This window comes from Monodelphis domestica, chromosome 3 (assembly GCF_027887165.1).
Source record: "Monodelphis domestica isolate mMonDom1 chromosome 3, mMonDom1.pri, whole genome shotgun sequence".
NCBI lineage: Eukaryota > Metazoa > Chordata > Mammalia > Didelphimorphia > Didelphidae > Monodelphis > Monodelphis domestica.
The window spans coordinates 103,595,148-103,611,573 of NC_077229.1; the positions used below are offsets into that span (position 1 = coordinate 103,595,148).

The following is a 16,426-nucleotide window of genomic DNA, read 5'->3' on the forward strand; positions in this document are numbered from 1 at the left end:
TGCCTCATAGGGTTGTTTTGAGGATAAAATGGGAAAATATTTTAAAAGTGTTTAACACAGTGCTTGGGCATAGTAAGCAAATTGCTTTCCAGCATGATTGGACTAGTTTCCAGTTACACGAACAATGAATGCATCAGTAGACCTATTTTCCCACATGCCCTCCATCTTTGCCATATTAGTCAATCTGATGGATTTGAGGTGGTTATCTCAGAGTCGTTTTAATTTGCATTTCTCTAATTTAGTGATTTGGAGCATTTTTTCCAAAGGCTATGATAGCTTTGTTTTCTTCCTCTGAAGCCCAGAGAGGAGTAGTGACATGTCCACACGAGGTCCTCTGTCTCCAAGCCCTTGGCCTTGCACCGTTCGTTCTCTTTTAAGCTTCAAAGACTGCAGGACGCAACAGTTTGGACAGCGAACACGAAAGCGTGCACGTGACTTGGCAGGCACAGCGTACTATTAGAGCGACGAGCCCGAAAACTGGGCTACTGTGTCTGTCTAGCTACCAGCCTCGTTTCTCTATGATCTCCATTCCAAAAAGTACTCCAGAGCTACCGAGAATGCGGTGGGTGGTGCCTAGAAAGGCGATTGAAAATCCATTCAGTGGCTCTTGCTAGCCGTGGGGGTGGGACTGACAACCGGAAGTCCAGATGACCCTTCTAGCCCACTGACGTACTCTATGGCCTTGGAGGACCTCGCTGGCTGAAAGTCCATGGGGTTGCTGCTGACTTGGTGAAGAGCTGGGGTTGGGGAATTCTGGTGAAGGGCAGGGTGGGCGGGGTCGGGGTTCCTCCCATCCCACTGGTCCCAGTTTTTGCTCCCATCTCGGCCGAGGCCGCTTCTGTAGCCCCCCAGGGGGGCATCGGCATGGCGGGAGCCCTAACACCTGCCTTCCATCCTAGAAGCCCCGCCCGCCACCCAGGAGCCTTACCTGGGTTGGGGGGTAGACACCGAACTTGACCGTGACTTGGCTCCCGGTGACCTGCGGTGACCTCCGATGGGTGGCAAGCTTGCGTTGCTGGGCGTGCTGTACCTGGTGCAGGGCTTGCCCCACGGGCTCCAAGCCGGGCTCCTGCCGCTGCTGCTCCGCTCCCACGGTATCTCGCTGACCCGCGTGGGTCTGACACGCGCCCTGCACGCACCCTGGTTGCTCAAGGTGGTCTGGGCCCCGCTAGTGGACCGGCGCGGCTCCCAGCGGGCCTGGCTGGCTCTGAGCACCGGGGTGCTGGGGCTCCTGTGCTCGCTCCTGGCGGCTCTGCCCCCGGTTTCGGGGCCCGCCTCCAATGGGATGCCTGCAGGGGCAGCCGTGCTGCTGCTACTGCTGAATGCTGGGGCAGCAATGCAGGACGTGGCCTTGGACGGACTGGCCGTGCGATTACTGGCCCCCGCCGAACTGGGCCCGGGCAACACTGTCCAAGTGGTGGCCTACAAGCTAGGAGCGGCCCTCGCTGGTGGGGGGCTCCTGGCGATTGCTCCCGACCTCACGTGGGGACCCCTCTTTCTTGGGCTTACTGCAGCCTACGTGCTGGCTGCTGCTGTAGCCTGGTGGGCCCCTGCTCTGCAGCTCCCACCCCTCCAGGCCCAAGAGAGCCATTGCCTCCCTTCCCGAGGGTTCCGAGCCCTCCTGGCTGTGCCCGGGACCCCTTGGACTGCTGGCTTTGTCCTTCTTTATAAGTTGGGTGAGTGTCAAGGTCTCAGCCCTGGGCCACACAACTTCTTTGGGCTTTAGTTTCCCCATTTGTAAAATGAGCAGTTTGGTTGGGGAAAAGCCTTCCACTGGTAGTCAATTTGACTAGACTCCTAATTTGCTGTGTGACTAAGCAAATCCCATCAAGCCACCAGAAGTTTTCCTCTCTGAAATGAGGGGTTTGATGTACTGGTCTTTCAAAGCTCCCGCCCCCCCCCCCCAAAAAAAAACCTTACCTTCTGTCTTAAAGAGGTAAGGGCTATACAATAGAGGTCAAGTGACTTTCTCAGGGTCACAAAGCTAGGAAGTTTCTAAGGAGAGATTCAAACTTAGGACATCCTGTCTCTAGGGCTGGTTCTCAATCTACTGAGATACCTAGGTGCACCGACCCACACACACACACACACACTTTTCCAGGCCTGATTAGATGACCAGTTTTGAGATTCCTTTTATATAGACAAACATGGTAGAATGAAGAGCACTAGATTGGTATCAGAGAACCCGAGTTTGGATCCTGCTGCTGCCACTAAGCAGCTGTGTGCCATTGGGCTTATTCTGTAAAACAAGGGGATTGGCTTCTGATCTAAATTCTGAGATTCTCTAGCAGTGAGGGAAAGGTTTCTGGAGGAGGCTAGACAAGTGCCAAGGCCCATCTTTGGAGAGGAGGCTTGAGATTCCTTGCTTAGCTAACCTTGTTCCATGCCTGTCCCATGCCCAGGTGAGCAGGGTGCCATCAGCATGTTCCCTCTCTTTCTGCTGGACCAGGGGGTGTCAGCTGCAGAAGTGGGACTGTGGAACGGCATGGTGGCCGTGGGCTTCTCTATTGCTGGCTCTTCCCTGGGTGGTGTCCTTCTTGCCAGGCACAGGTGAGAGAAGCATCATGGAGGGGAGGGACAGAGGGGAAGTTGGGCCAAGGCTGACCTTGAGCCTTCCCCCCTTCCCCTCTGCCTAGGCAGCCTCTGCCTCTCCTGAAACCTCTTCTCCGCCTGCGTATCGGGGCCCTAGCCTTCCAGATGGCTCTGCTCTTCTGCTTCCCTAGCTCCAGCCTGGGGAGCCTTTTAAAAGGTGAGGGGGAATGCAGGGGCTTGGCACAGGTAGAGGTGCTACAGAAAGGAACTGATATGTAGATGGCGGGGTCCCTTGAGGTAGACTTTGGGGAGGCACTGAAGGACGGAAGGGGACTGTTGACTGGCACTGAACTTTCACCCCATCAGGAGCTGCTCTGGTGAGCCTCGGACCCCAGCACTTTCTGAGTGGCACTGTGACTACTCTCACCTTTGCTCTCATGATGCACTGCAGCCAGCAAGCACACAGCACAATCCAGGTAGTTGGCAGGGTGGTGGTGTGTGTTGAGGGTAATGTTGGGTCCCCTAGCCTTATCAGGCTCCATTAGAGCCTGGATGGAGATGAGACTGCTCCTTCCCAAAGATGGCAAAGGCTTAGCATAAATGGCAGCTGAGGCTCCTCCCAAATGGCAAAGGACTCACTCTGGGAAGCATCTATATTCTGGGACCCTTGCAGCACTCAGGGGAGCACTGTCAATGCGGGAAAGGGAGATGCATGCTATGAATGGTCATTTTTAGGGGAAATTGTGGTGCATTGTAGAGTGTTGGGGTCCCTTTAGGCTCTGCCCTCTCTTCTTCCTAGTCTACTCACTACAGCTTCCTGGCCACACTGGAACTACTGGGGAAGTTGCTGCTGACGACAGGGGCTGGAGCCCTGGCAGATGGGCTGGGCCTAGGGCTATGTTTCACACTCTTCCTTGTCCTCTCCTTGGTAGCCCTGCTGTACTTGGACTTAGCTCCCAGTAACCTGGGTTGAACAGGGGAAGGAAATGAAGAGAACACTGTCTCATGTCCTGCTTCCCACACCCCAAACCAAGGCTAGACCCTGGAATCTATTTTTAGTATCAATAAAAATATTGAGTTTTTAAATTTTCTGCTTTGAAGATTGTCCTTTCTCCTCTTAGAAAGTAAATGGTAGTTGGGGTGTGTTTCCAGTCTGGTACCATGTGCCTTTTTCCTGGCAGAAAGCAGGAGGTGGGCATCTGATCAGCCAGCACTCTTCCTCACTGAGGATGGCAGCAACTATCTGATGGGAATGATGGGATGAGACCCTTTCAGATTCACTTCCAGGCAAGAATCTCTCTTGTGGCTAGGCGGAGGAGGCTGGGGAAGCTCACGTGCAGGTATTTCCGCCAGAATCGACGGTCCTTTCCATAAACCTCTGCTGGGTAACAGGGGCTTCCTGTGGGCATGAGATAGGGATACAGTGGCATGAGACCCAGGACTGAAGAGCTTAGCACCCTACTACACTGGGACTGGAAATGCTGATGCCAGCAGTGGGCCCAGAGAAAGTGGGAATTCCTCTCAGGGGAGTTGGGTGCTGAGAATAATCCCAGGGATGTTCAGTTGAGTCCTAGTGATGGGGAATAATAAGGCAGCAAAAAAGCAGGAGGCCCATCTCTCACCAATGCCATGAAAGATCCTGGCAAGAGCTCTGCCTGAGAACTTCTCCTCCTGCCGGATGGATAGCAAATGGCGGATGTCAGAACAGATTGAACTCTCCCAGTCTTGGAGCTGTGTGAACATAAGGGTAAATAGTGGAGGAGTTGGACCAGGCCAACCAGACTGTACTAGCCAGCCAGAAGATTCAGGACTCTAGGCAAATGGGTCAGGCCAAGTCAAGTTCTCTATTAAAGATGATGCTTAATCCATAATCCTCCCCAACACCCCTCAGTTTGCAGCAGGGCTGAAGATCAAGCAGATAATGGAGAGAATCTTAAAGAGCAATCTCTAGCTTAATAATAATGAATGTCCCCCCCCACCCCCCCAGTTTACCCAAATTCATTCTCAGTAGGCCTCTGGTCAGACAGGTCTCATGGTCACCTCCCACTGACAAACCAGTCTTTTTCTTGTCTCTGCACCTGTGAAGTCTACCTTCTGAGATTCTCTAACCATGGCACACATTTCAAATGTATGAAATGGGTAAGTAATGTCTCTCACTGAGGGGACGGTCTATGGTTCTCCCTTGTCTGTCTCCCACAGTGCATCCAAGCCTAGGTTCTTTTCTAAGGGAGGGACTGTGACTTTGGAGACTAGTGATACTTACTCTGGCCTGACCAAAGTCATGGTTCTGCTCACTCTCTTCTCTGAATTGGTCTTCAAAAAGTGCTGCTGTCCCCTCCTCAAAGTAACGGGTAAGCAGGGCCTTCAGTTGGTCACTCCTTTCTTCATCTACATGTTCCATGCAGGGCCCACAGTTGGGGAAAGCCACCCTAAGAAGCAGGGCAGGGCACATGATAAAATAACTCAGCCAAAGGGACTTCAAATGATGTCTGCCAGTATGTGCTGGGTGGTTCTGCCTTCCAACCTCTAGGGCCTATGAATTTTAAAACTATTCCACCCTAATCAGACCATTCTTTAGAAGATCTGATTTAGCTATTTCCTGATCAATAACAATGGAGATACTTGGAATAACAGAATCAGGTCTTGGAAACTCTACATTCTCCACCCTTCTTAGTTTAATAAGATTAGCAAGGTCTGCATCAAACTCAAGATTTAATTATCTGAGGAAATGACCTTCAACAGACATGTGCAAAAAAAAGGGACAAACCTCTGGGCTGTCCTAAGTCAAGCTAAGTCATCATTCGTACAGAAGAGATGCAGGAAAGTGATGTAAAACTGTCTATATAAGGCATGTCACTTCCTGTCTCTTCCTCTTTTCCTGGAGAGACGACTCTGGCTGACAGCATGCTAGGCGGTCCAACATCTTGGCGTGGTGGTCACTATTGTCTGAGTTTGGTGGTGAGTTTTGCCCTGGAGCTGATTTCAGGTTTGGGCATCTTAGCTGAGCCCCTTTGGAGGTCAGGTTGATTCTTTCCTCCTTCATACTCCAAAACCTTATCTCCTAATCTCCCCGCTTGGTACCAGCCAGGCAGGGGGGAGAAAACCTACTCCTTTCCTTCTTCCTTCTCCTTAATCTCCTCCACTATCAATTAAAACAACATACAATTTCCCACTGACTTGGTTTTTTCATTAGGATTTTATAAATTAAATCCTTGGCGACAAAAACAATTATTGCATTCCGTCTCAGCCATAATTTTATCCTTTACAGGCCCCAGCCTTATGAATTGTGTGGAAGGAGGCAGGCTTCTGACACTCCTTGTAGTAACCAGTACCAAGCCTTCCAAGCGGGTAGCAGAGCACTTCAGCCTCCAAGGAGGGAAGAAGGCTTTCATAAGAGGTGGGGGCCAACACTGTCTTCAGTTCCTGGCTCCTAATTTCCCCATACCTTTGGAAGGCCTGGAAGGTGGCCCGTAGCTGTGCCAGAGCTTCTTTTTCTCGAGCTTGGATTCGCTGGTGCAGAAAGTCACAAATTTCATCCTGTTCAAAAGCTGTCAGACCTGGGGATCGCATGTGGAATGACAGGTCCCTAAACTCCACCAGGACCCCTGTACGACGAGGAGCTCCTGCATCAAGGAGGGCACAGAGGTCATTCAGGTCATCTAAGAATGGTTATTTTTTTTTGCTCTTAACTTTGCTCTTAACTAGTCAAAGGTCCTGTCCCAGACACAGCCCCTTTCTTCTATTCTCCTTGCCCCCAAGATGGCCCTACTCATTGTGAGGTATACATATCTAGGGAAAGAGGAAGCCTCATTGTAAGACATCTTTAATAGGGTAGCGACCAAGCTAGAGGAGAGGAGGCAGGGTATGTATAGGGGAAAGAGCCCACATATACCCCCTTACCCTTTCCAGGAGTCACTTCCCATTGCAGTTGGTTCAGTGTCCGCCGTACAAGGGCTGCTTCCCAGCCCATGGAGTCAGCCAGCTCCACCACGTTGAAGTCTAGGGAACTCCTGCCTTTGTCTTTGGCTGACTGCTGTTGAGCCAGGCCCACAGCCACAGCGGGGCACCTGACATGGGGCAGGAAGGAGAAAGAGGCCTGCTTTGGCCCCTAAAAGACACATTCTTAAACTCCCACCATCATCTATAAAAAGGTACCTGCCCTGGAACTCTAGGCTATGCCAATCATATTGAGTAGGTCTCAGTTCTACCTTTTTTCAGTGGCATCCTTCCATGATCCAGCCTGAGGCTGGATTTCAAGCCAGAGGTAGATGTGATTCAGAATCACCCAACTCTTGTGGGATATTGGTCACAAGATCTCCTTACCTCTTGGCCAAGGCCTGGAGCTGTGGGGGCCCACCATAGCATTTCAAATGGCAAATGGCGAAGATTGGGGCCAGCAGCTTCAGCCAACTTCTAGGGTGGAGCTCCAGGTAGCAGAGCAGTGTTTCAATGGCTGGCAAAGTGCAAAAAGGGAATAGTTGTGGGAGGCCTGAGACATCCTGATCCCAGGTCCTTCTCTTTCCTATAGGCTAGGGTCAGAGATTATGTGTACCATAGCTTCTAATGTCTGACTGGTGGACAATTTCATGGGGAAGATGGAGGCTAAAGCAGGGTAAGAGATGGGATGACCAACTTCCTCATCTCATTTAATGAAAATGAAGAGTTAGAATTCCAGTCTCCTTCATTGGTTATGCCAACTAACTGGAGGTGCCTTCATCAGTTCCTGTAGATTAAATTCTCTCTGTGCTAATTATTCAGATGTACATATCTAGCCCTAACCTTCAGTCTTCCATCTTCAAACTGAATGTCCTTTGCATATCTTAAACTCAGCATGTCCAAAACAAAACTCATTTATCTTTCTTCCCAAACTCTTCCCTTCTTCCTAATGTTCCTATGTTGGGGCATACCTTTGACAGTACCATCTTGTCACCCCAACCTTGCATCCTGGGTTTCATGCTCAGCTCCTCACCCTTAATTCCTATATCACATCTTTCACCATATCTTGTCAATTCTACCTTCATGATATCTCTCATTTTTCCTGTGACACTGCCACCTGCTAGGTGTGGGCCCTCATCACCTCACAGCTGGATGCTAGCTGGTTGGTCTCCCTACCTCAAATATATGCCTTCTAGTCCATCCTCAGTCACTCTGCTGTCAGGCTGGCACAGATCTGACCATGCCACCTCCCCAATTCATTAAAATCCAGTGGTTCCTTTTTTGGTTCTAGGATAAAATGTAAAATATCTGTCTTCATAACCCCTCCTACCATTCCAGTCTTCTTATACTTTACTACACATACTCTGTTATCCAGTGACATTGGCCTCCTTGCAGGTTCTTGCATATCACTCGCCATGTTCTCCAGGTCCATTTTCACTGACTGTCTTCCATGCTTGGATTCTTCCATCACTTTCCCTCCCTGGCTTCCTTCAGGTCCCAGATGAAATCCCACTTTCTATGAGAAGTCCTTCCTGATTCCCCTCAATACTAGTATCTTTCTTTTTATTGATTATTCCTCATTTATCATAAATATTTCTTGTTCGAATGTAGTCTCCCCCATTAGCCTGTTGAGCTTTCTTTTTTTGTTTGCCTTTTTGTTGTATCTCCGGTGCTTACTTAGCACAGTGCCTGGCACACAGTAGATGCTTAATAAGTTCTTGTTGACTGTCCAGATGGGCCTTTTCCTGCTCCAAAATCTATGATCCTTTTAAATAATGAGTAAAGATACAACCTGGGGATGAGGACATTTCCTCAGAAGACAGAGCAATGGGGAGTTTTGAGTCCTGTTTCTGACAGTAACCATGGGCAAGTCATTTGACTTTCCAAACTAGCTTCCATTTTCTCATCTATAATACTGATATTAATTTGTACAGGATTATAAGCACTATAGAAATAGAAGAGAGAGCTAAGAGAAACCAGGATCAGGGCTTGCTTGTCCAGCAGACAGAATTTCCAAGTCTTACCCTCTTCCCGCATGTCCAAGGTCTCCACCATCTGCTGAACAGAGAAGGCACGTTCATGGCCTGGGCAGATTCTCAGTACATTGGCAGGAACCTCACTTTCTTCCTGGGGACCAGCCTCCTGCACACCCTCTCCTCCTGAGCTGGGTACTTCCTGCATCTCTTGACTGCAGTGGGTAGAGCTCTCTTTCTCCAGGGCCTCCCCATCATTCACCTCAGCATCCTGCAGGAAGACATCTCCCCACCCCAAAAAAGTCACCAGGGTTCCCCAAGTGAAGATCCTTCCCCAGTGGGTACAACATATAGGACCAGGGATTGAAGAAGCTCCTGTGTTGACCCCCTAGTCCCCCCACTCCACACTGATCCCTCGTTTCCAAAGGCTCAGCTTGGAAAGAGATGGGTCATGGGTTCCTCTAATGAAAGTCTTCTGTCCTCAAACCCACCATCACTTGGGGCTGTTGGAGCTGCTTTGAACAGGTGCATGGGGGAAACAGCCTCTGCACCAGTTTCTTAAGAGTCAGGTAATCTACAGTGTCAGCGTAGATGTGTCTGCGCAGCTCTCGAAGGTCTTCTCCCTATAATGAGGAGAAGAGTAGGGTCAGGCATTTGTCTTTCCATGGGCTTGTATTGAAGAGGAGCCAAAGAATATCCAAGATTATGAATCATAAACAGTGTTGTGAGTTGTGCGACAAGGCTCAGGTAAAGGGACGTAAAAGGGGAACCTGCCATCTCCATGCCCCACCAGGGTCTATATGGAACTGAGGGGCAATACCAAAGGGTGCAGACTCATCCTGGAGAGTCTGGGCACTGGGGACTGACCTGAGGCTGTAGGAAGAGGTGGCAGTGGGCAGGCAGCCCATCCCGCCCAGCCCTCCCAATCTCCTGCACGTAGCTCTCAATGCTTCCAGGGAGCCCATGGTGCAGCACAGCTCGTACATCTGGCCGATCCAGTCCCATTCCAAATGCTACTGTGGCTACCACCACCCGAAGCCGGCCTTGCATGAAGGCCCTCTGTACTCGCCGACGCTCTGAGGCTGATAGGCCTGCATGATATGCTTCTGCCACAGCCTCTGGCAGGCGCCCTGCAAAAGGAACAGGGAAGCTGGGAGGCAGGTTTATTAATAATAACTCACATGCATACAGGCAATAATAACATTTACTTAACTCTTTTAGGAAAAAAATTTTTTTCTACTTTAAAAATTTTTTAACATTCTTTTAAAAAATGATGAGTTCCTAATTTCCTCCCTCGTTCCCTCCCCTTTCCAAACCCTCTTTGAAAAAGCTTGCAATTTGATACACAGCACTTTAGTGCAAATAGATAATACCATTTCCACTTGACATGGTATGACACAGATTTGGAGGGAGGCCTAGAATTTCAGAATTCAGAGACCCTGGATTTCATTAAGTAGAGGCTCCTCATTTTACAAAGGGAGAAGGTGATGCCAGATATGTTTAGGGACTTGTCTATGGTCACATAGCTGGTAGGTAGTGAGGCTGGAATTCAAACTCCTGTCTTCTGATTGTAAGGCTCCTTAGAAGGTCACACAATTGGTGTGGTAAAACTCAGGCTTGGGTACTTTGATTTGAGTCCTGGCACCTCTTTCCACTACATAAAATGGTGACTAGAGAGCAGACCCAGGAATAGGAAGGATTCCTTGGGGATCTGAGGAAGGATCAGAGTGCATGCTTTGTGGGAAATGCCACTGAGGAAAGTGAGGGAGCTCCCTTTCCCCAAAAGGAATGTGCTTGGGCTTTGGCCTAAAGCCCTGGTGGTCTTAACCTAAGGAGAAATGCTTTGGGGGTCCAGTAGTCAGACTGGGACATGGGGAACTTGGGTTTTTAGGATTCTATTCTCATTTTGTTGGGCCTATATACCTGGCTTCTCTTGAAGCAAGGACTGGAAGGACCAACCAAGGCTGGTAAGAATAGATTAATTTTCCCCATTCTTGACCTGAAGTTATCTCCCCTTTCTAGGTTTTGATTAATTGATCTGTCAAATTACTAGGTAGTTGGTGGTGAGAGTGCAGGATCTTAAACTGGTTAGGATCTGAGTTCAAATCTGGTCTTACACATTAGCTATGTGATACTGGGTAAGTCGCTGAACAACTTTCTAATTCTGTTTCCCCTACTATAAAATGGGGATAACAACAGCATCTACCTCCCAGGATTGTTGTAGGAACCAAGTGAGATATTTGTTAAATGCTTTGTAGACTGAGGCACCATTATCATTATTGGTCCAATTTAGTTCTAAATCCTGTGATCTCCTAGTGCTGAGGTAATCCCCATGCTTCTCTCAAGGCTTTACCTCTGGGTCCTGGGGAGTCCTTAGAAGGTTCTAGGCGCCAAGACTCCTGAAGACAAGTCCTGATTAGGGCAGCCACACGTACAGTTTCATCCCTCCGGTTACAGTATACAATGATGGAGCTTAAATCTCTAAACCGCTCTCCCTGTAGCAGGCTTACAAGGGCCTGTGAAAACAAAGGACCTTTTTCTCAGGGCTGCTGGGAATTAGACCTTGGGAAAACATATTAAAAACCCCTTTTTAGTTTCTCTAAAAATATGAAATACTACTCTCTAGCCTAAAATCCTTTTTAGACAATTGGTAGAACAAAAGCTAAAGGTGTTTGTTTTTAAGAGAGAAATGACTTAAGGATGATGGCCAAATTTGACATTAGATAAGATCGCTGTCTTCCCCACCCATGAAGGGATAGGAAGCTTGGATCCACTTAGGAAATTTCCCTCAGCCACTGAAAGGGAGGCAGTTTTTATTCTCACTTTGGTTGAACTTGTACACTTGGCTTCTCTAGGGGAGGAGCTGGGACTAGAAGGACCAACCAACACTAGCGAGAATAGAGTATTTCCTCTATTCTTGACCTTTTTTTGTGGGCTGAAATGTCCCACAAACCCTGCCAAGGAGCTGTAAACAATCAAAGGAACATGGAAACAATAGCTGATTAGTATGGGACCCCCTTTCAGATAAGACATATGAATTGCTTAGATTCACAATTATGAGAAAACACAATTATATCCTAAATCAATCTTGAGGCTATAACCTAGGTCCTTGGCTGGGGACCTCTGAATAGAAGGGGTTCAGTTTTCCATTCACACAGAACTGGATTCAAACAATGCTCATTTTCTACATTTGCTGCCTTCCTTAGAGTCTGCAGAATCAGGCAAAGGTAACCTGAAGTTACCCCAGGGTGTTTAGCATATCATTAGCATTCTATTTACATTTCACTTTGTTCCCAGCAGTGGACAAACAGTGAATTATGGGTAAAACCACAAAGACTAAAGTGGATTGTGGGTAAAGCCATATCAGTTCCTTGGAAAGAACAAGTCAATAACCCAAATGACCCCTTTCTTAGTAACTAATCAAGATAAAAAAGCATTCCTGTCAACTCTGCAGTGCCACTCAATCACCACAACTATACCACTGCCGCCCCTCCCTAAAACAATAAAGCTTACTGGCCATGGAGATTGTCTGAGTCATTACTTCTTTGGACAAGACCTTGATCTTGCACCCCCCACCCCCACCCCCCATCAACCTTAGGCCAATAATCTCCTTCCTCAAGGCTTTGGTTAACTGACCTGTCAAGTGAGGAAGGTTGGACAGCTAGATGGACCCCAAGGTGAGCAGAATCCTAACCAACAGATATTAAGGAACTATACTGCCTGTAGAAGAGGTGATAGTAACTCCTGAAGGGTAAGAAGCAATGGCTGGGGCAGCTAGATGGCTCAGTGGATAGAATGCCAGGCTTAGAGAGAAAAGATTCTGGGTTCAAATTTGACCTCAGACACTCCCTAGCTGTATGACCCTGGGCAAGTCACTTAACCCCCATTGTCTAGCTCTTATTGCTCAGTGTCAATTCTAAGACAGAAGGGAAGGTTTAAAAAAAAAGAAAAAGAAGAAGCAATGGCTGCTGGGTGCAGTAGCAGGTATCCTGTGTTTCCTTCTTAATTAGAATAGCTTATATGCCTTAGAATCTGCAAAGTACTTGGTTCACCACCTCCTGGTCAGGTGCTGCTAGTGTAAGTACCTCAACTTTACAGACAAGAAAGTTAGAGGTCAGAAGAGATAACTTGTCACTGAACAGAGACCCAAACCTAGGCTTCCTAACTCCAATAAAAAATGTTATATAAATTTATGTAAAAAAGGTTATATTAAAAAAAAAACATTGAACAGAGAATGATATTCAAAAGCATTCTCCCTTAATGCCTTCTTAGAAAGTGGTGAATCTCACTGTCTGAGACAAATTGCAAGTAAATCTGGGATGGGAAACTCAACTATAAATTGAAGGAGATTCCATCCCATGAGCCAAAGAGGATGCCAAATGAGATCATGCGGCTTGCTACTATTCTGGGAGGCACAGACTGGAATAGGTGACCCACATGGATAGTGAGCCACACTGAGGGGTGAGAGAATCTGGGAGCATTTCAAAGGTTAGAAAGTGTTCCTGGCTGATGGGGGCCAGAGTGAAGAACAGATATACCCAAGGTCCTAGAAGAAAAAAGGGAGGGAGGGGGACAGCGCACATCCCTTTCCCAAAGCTGTGGTTAACATGAAATCCCAAGGAGTACACTTTAGTCAAAAGAAGAAACCTAGTACAGGGTCCTTCTTAGAAGAGCTTTTCTACCCTAAGTTTTTCCTTTTTATCCTTCAGTAGAGTTCTAAGTTCATACTGTGTGTAGGACACTTTGCTAAGTAAACTCTGGGAATACAAAGGCAGATACAATACAGATCTTGTTTAAGGAGATCACAACTAATAGAAGGAAGGACCAGTATACAAATCATGATGCAAGGGACAAAGTGCTATGAAGAATTTGACCAGTGCCCCGATATTCACATTACCAAGGAGAACAGAAACAAAAAGATCTCCCTTATATAAAAATATCAATGGCACTTTCTATGGTATCAAAGGACTGAAAACAAAAGGAATGCTTAACGATAAGGAACAGCTGAACAATCTGGATAGAGGAATGCAACAAAGGAGGGGCCTTGAAAAATTATAACTTCCCAATGTATGAAGAAACCACTGGAAGCCCAGATGAAGTGTATGTTTATCATACCATTATTCCAGCTGAGAACTTAACTTTCCTACCTTACCAATCTCAACCGTATAATTAAGAAATACTCTTCTCCTCTTGAAATCTTTGTTCTCTTGTCCTATCATTACTTATCCTTTTTTAAGGTTGGATTACTCCTATCATCTGCATCTTCAGCTCTTACTCATGTGCTGCTGAATGGAGTTGAAGGATTGAGTTGCCTGGGGACCCCATTAGTTTATGGTTTCCAGCTTTAAGTGGGCCTCTGTCCCTGCCAGGCAATATTTTTATTCTTCTCTAAGTGATTCCCTATCTCATACTCCATAGAAGTTATTCCAAATCTCCTCTTTTCTCAAGTCTCCCACACCTTTCCTTCCCCCCACCCCTACTTTTAGTTGAATTGGCTTCTTACTTTACTAAGAAAGTTGAGGCCATTTAACAAGAGTTCTTTCTTGTTCTCAAAAGCCCTCAACATCCATCATCCCTCACTCTACTCTCCTTTTTTCCAGCCTCTGATGAAGAGGTGATCTTTCTCTTTGCCAAAGTCAATCCCTCTCTTACATGTACACTTGACCCCATCTCTTTTCTTCTCCAATAAGCTGTCCCCTCAATCACTCATTTTTCTTTAATACTGAATTTCTATCTACTAGTTCCTTCCCTACTTCATTCAAACATACCTAAGAATCCTCACCCCTCCCAAATTTTTTTTATTAGCTCCTACCATCCTGTTAAGCTAGTTTCCTGTGTTTGGTTTCCCTTTCTCAGCCAAGCTCCCTCTGATCCTTATTATCTGTACAACTTTGGGCAAATGTGAACTTTAGATTACTCCACCCTACTTAGTCTAACAAAAATAGGAATGTCTATACCCCTACTTAAGGATTAAGTATTTAGGAGAATGGTCTATGACAGACATATGCTAGCAAATGACAAATCAGAAACAACTGACAGACCCCTGGGCTGTCCTAAGTCAAACTTAAGTTACCACTGGTACATGTGAGATGCAGGAAAGTGATGTAAAAACTGTATATATATTTCACATCACTTCCTCTCTCTGGCCTCTTTTGGCGGAGAGGTGGCTCTGGAGGCAGCATGCTGAGTGTTTCGGCATCTTGGTGTGGTGGCAGCTATTGTCCAGTTTTGGCGGTGAGTTTTCCTTAATACTATACTGGGAGAAACTGAATAGCTTAGTTCATGTGAGGCATCTTCACTGAGCTCTCTCGGAGTTTAGGCTGATTCTTTTCTCCTTTACCTTCCAAACACTATCCTCTTAGAAAAGCCTCTAATCTTCTCCAAAAACCTCTTGGCAGAGGTCTTTGAACTAACTCCCTCTGGCACAGGCCAGGTGGGAGCAATCCTATACCTTCTTCTCTCTTCTTAATTCCTTTCCTCTATATTAATTAAAATCATCATAAATTTCCAAACTGACTTGGGTATTTTATTTGGGATTTTCTCTGGTGACCAAATTAATTTAGATTAGGTCACAACTCTAAAATTATCCTTACACAAGTCTCCTAATCTCAGGTCTCATTCTTCTTGTCTTTAAAACAAAAGGCCCCTGAGGTCCCTTCCAGCTCTAAATTAATGATTCTGTGGACTTCTCTTAACCTAGGCAATGGTAGGCTAGAAATATTTCTGTAGAAATGGAATGAGAGGGCGTCAACTAGGTAGCACACTGGATAAAGTGCCAGATCAGGGGCTAGGTGGAATTCGGTTCAAATCTGGCCTCAGTCACTTCCTAGGTATGTGACCCTTGGCATATCACTTAACCCCAATTGCCTAGCCTTTAACAACACCCTTCTGCCTTAGAACTGATACATGTATTGATTCTTAAGATGGAAGGTAAGGGTTTAAAAAGGAAGAAAGGAAGAAAGCAAGCAAGCAAGCTATATATACTCACTGCCTCCACTTCCTTTCACTCACTCACTTCTGATTTCCAGATTATTGCTTAAATGAAATTTCTCCCTCCAAAGTTACCAGAGATCTCTTAATTGACACATCAGAGGATCTGTTCTCAGGCCTTGTATATCTAGATCTCTCTGTTCATTTGATATTGTTAATATACCCTTTCCTCCTGGATATTCTCCTTAAGGAACATTTTCTCATCTAATCTGTCTCACTACTCTATCTCTATCTCCTTTGCTGTCTCATCAATCATATCACACATCCTAACTGTTCTACAAGACTCTGTGTAGTAGCCTCTAAACCAGGGGTCCTTAAACTTTTTACACAGGGGATCAGTTCACTGTCCCTCAGACCATTGGAGGGCTGGACTATAAAATAAACTATGAACAAATCCCTATGCACACTGCACATCATCACAGCCACCACTATACCAGGCAGTAGTATACACTGTGTGGAATCCCCTCCCCCAGATCACCACTCAACATGCTGATGTCTTCCATTGTGCAGCCACATAATCCTTTGTGCCGAACCTCATTCTAGAACAAGGTGGCACGCAAAGGATTGTCACCGGAAGTAGTACTGTATGTGAGCGATGCTGCACTTTAACAGTAGTAATAGTAGTAAGTACTGCTTATCATCATTCTGGCATACAGTAGATACTTAATAATTGCTTGATTAATAAATAATTCTCAAGCAGGAAGAGCACACTGATGAAGAATGTTATATAGCATCTGCCTGGAGGGGATGAGGGCTGCCTGGGTAGTCCCCTGCTCAGTCCTCCCTCAGGTAGAGCACCCTGTAGCTCTCTAATGCACTCAGTACTAAAGGACGCATTGTTACACTTCAAGGAAGTTGGGAGGCTAACCCAAGGCTTTGAAGCATTTGCCAGAAACAGAGAAACCGGATGGGGGCTGTGAAAAGCTGAAAACGGAAGAGTGGCTGAAAAAGGATGACCTGCCAAGTTGCTTCTCCTGTCCAGAAACAAGCAAGGG

General features: G+C 46.8%; 2 protein-coding genes across 6 annotated transcripts in view; one reads left to right on the forward strand and one right to left on the reverse strand.

The window, feature by feature from the left end:
* The first annotated feature begins 994 nt into the window (after window positions 1–994).
* Window positions 995–5,701, forward strand: MFSD3 (major facilitator superfamily domain containing 3). Of its 2 annotated transcripts, none has more exons than XM_056822898.1 (5): window positions 995–1,676; window positions 2,403–2,550; window positions 2,637–2,749; window positions 2,899–3,008; window positions 3,714–5,701. In XM_056822898.1, the coding sequence occupies exons 1-5, from the start codon at window positions 995–997 to the stop codon at window positions 3,777–3,779; spliced, it is 1,119 nt and encodes a 372-aa protein (XP_056678876.1). In that variant the 3' UTR covers window positions 3,780–5,701. The 2 variants fall into 2 exon arrangements, with proteins under 2 accessions (XP_056678876.1, XP_001372341.2); XM_001372304.5 differs by lacking the exon at window positions 3,714–5,701 and adding an exon at window positions 3,332–3,618.
* Window positions 2,094–16,426, reverse strand: part of RECQL4 (RecQ like helicase 4) — a 45,142-nt gene continuing 30,809 nt past the window's right edge. For all 4 annotated transcript variants that reach the window (XM_007488807.2, XM_007488805.2, XM_007488806.3 and 1 more), the window contains 10 exons: window positions 10,795–10,957; window positions 9,309–9,571; window positions 8,933–9,064; window positions 8,493–8,712; window positions 6,856–6,985; window positions 6,433–6,599; window positions 5,978–6,155; window positions 4,796–4,961; window positions 4,155–4,263; window positions 2,094–3,931 (listed from right to left, as the gene is read on the reverse strand). In XM_007488807.2, coding sequence (XP_007488869.1) covers window positions 3,810–3,931; window positions 4,155–4,263; window positions 4,796–4,961; window positions 5,978–6,155; window positions 6,433–6,599; window positions 6,856–6,985; window positions 8,493–8,712; window positions 8,933–9,064; window positions 9,309–9,571; window positions 10,795–10,957 — 1,650 coding nt within the window. In that variant the 3' untranslated portion in view covers window positions 2,094–3,809. The remainder of the gene's footprint in view (window positions 3,932–4,154; window positions 4,264–4,795; window positions 4,962–5,977; window positions 6,156–6,432; window positions 6,600–6,855; window positions 6,986–8,492; window positions 8,713–8,932; window positions 9,065–9,308; window positions 9,572–10,794; window positions 10,958–16,426) is intronic.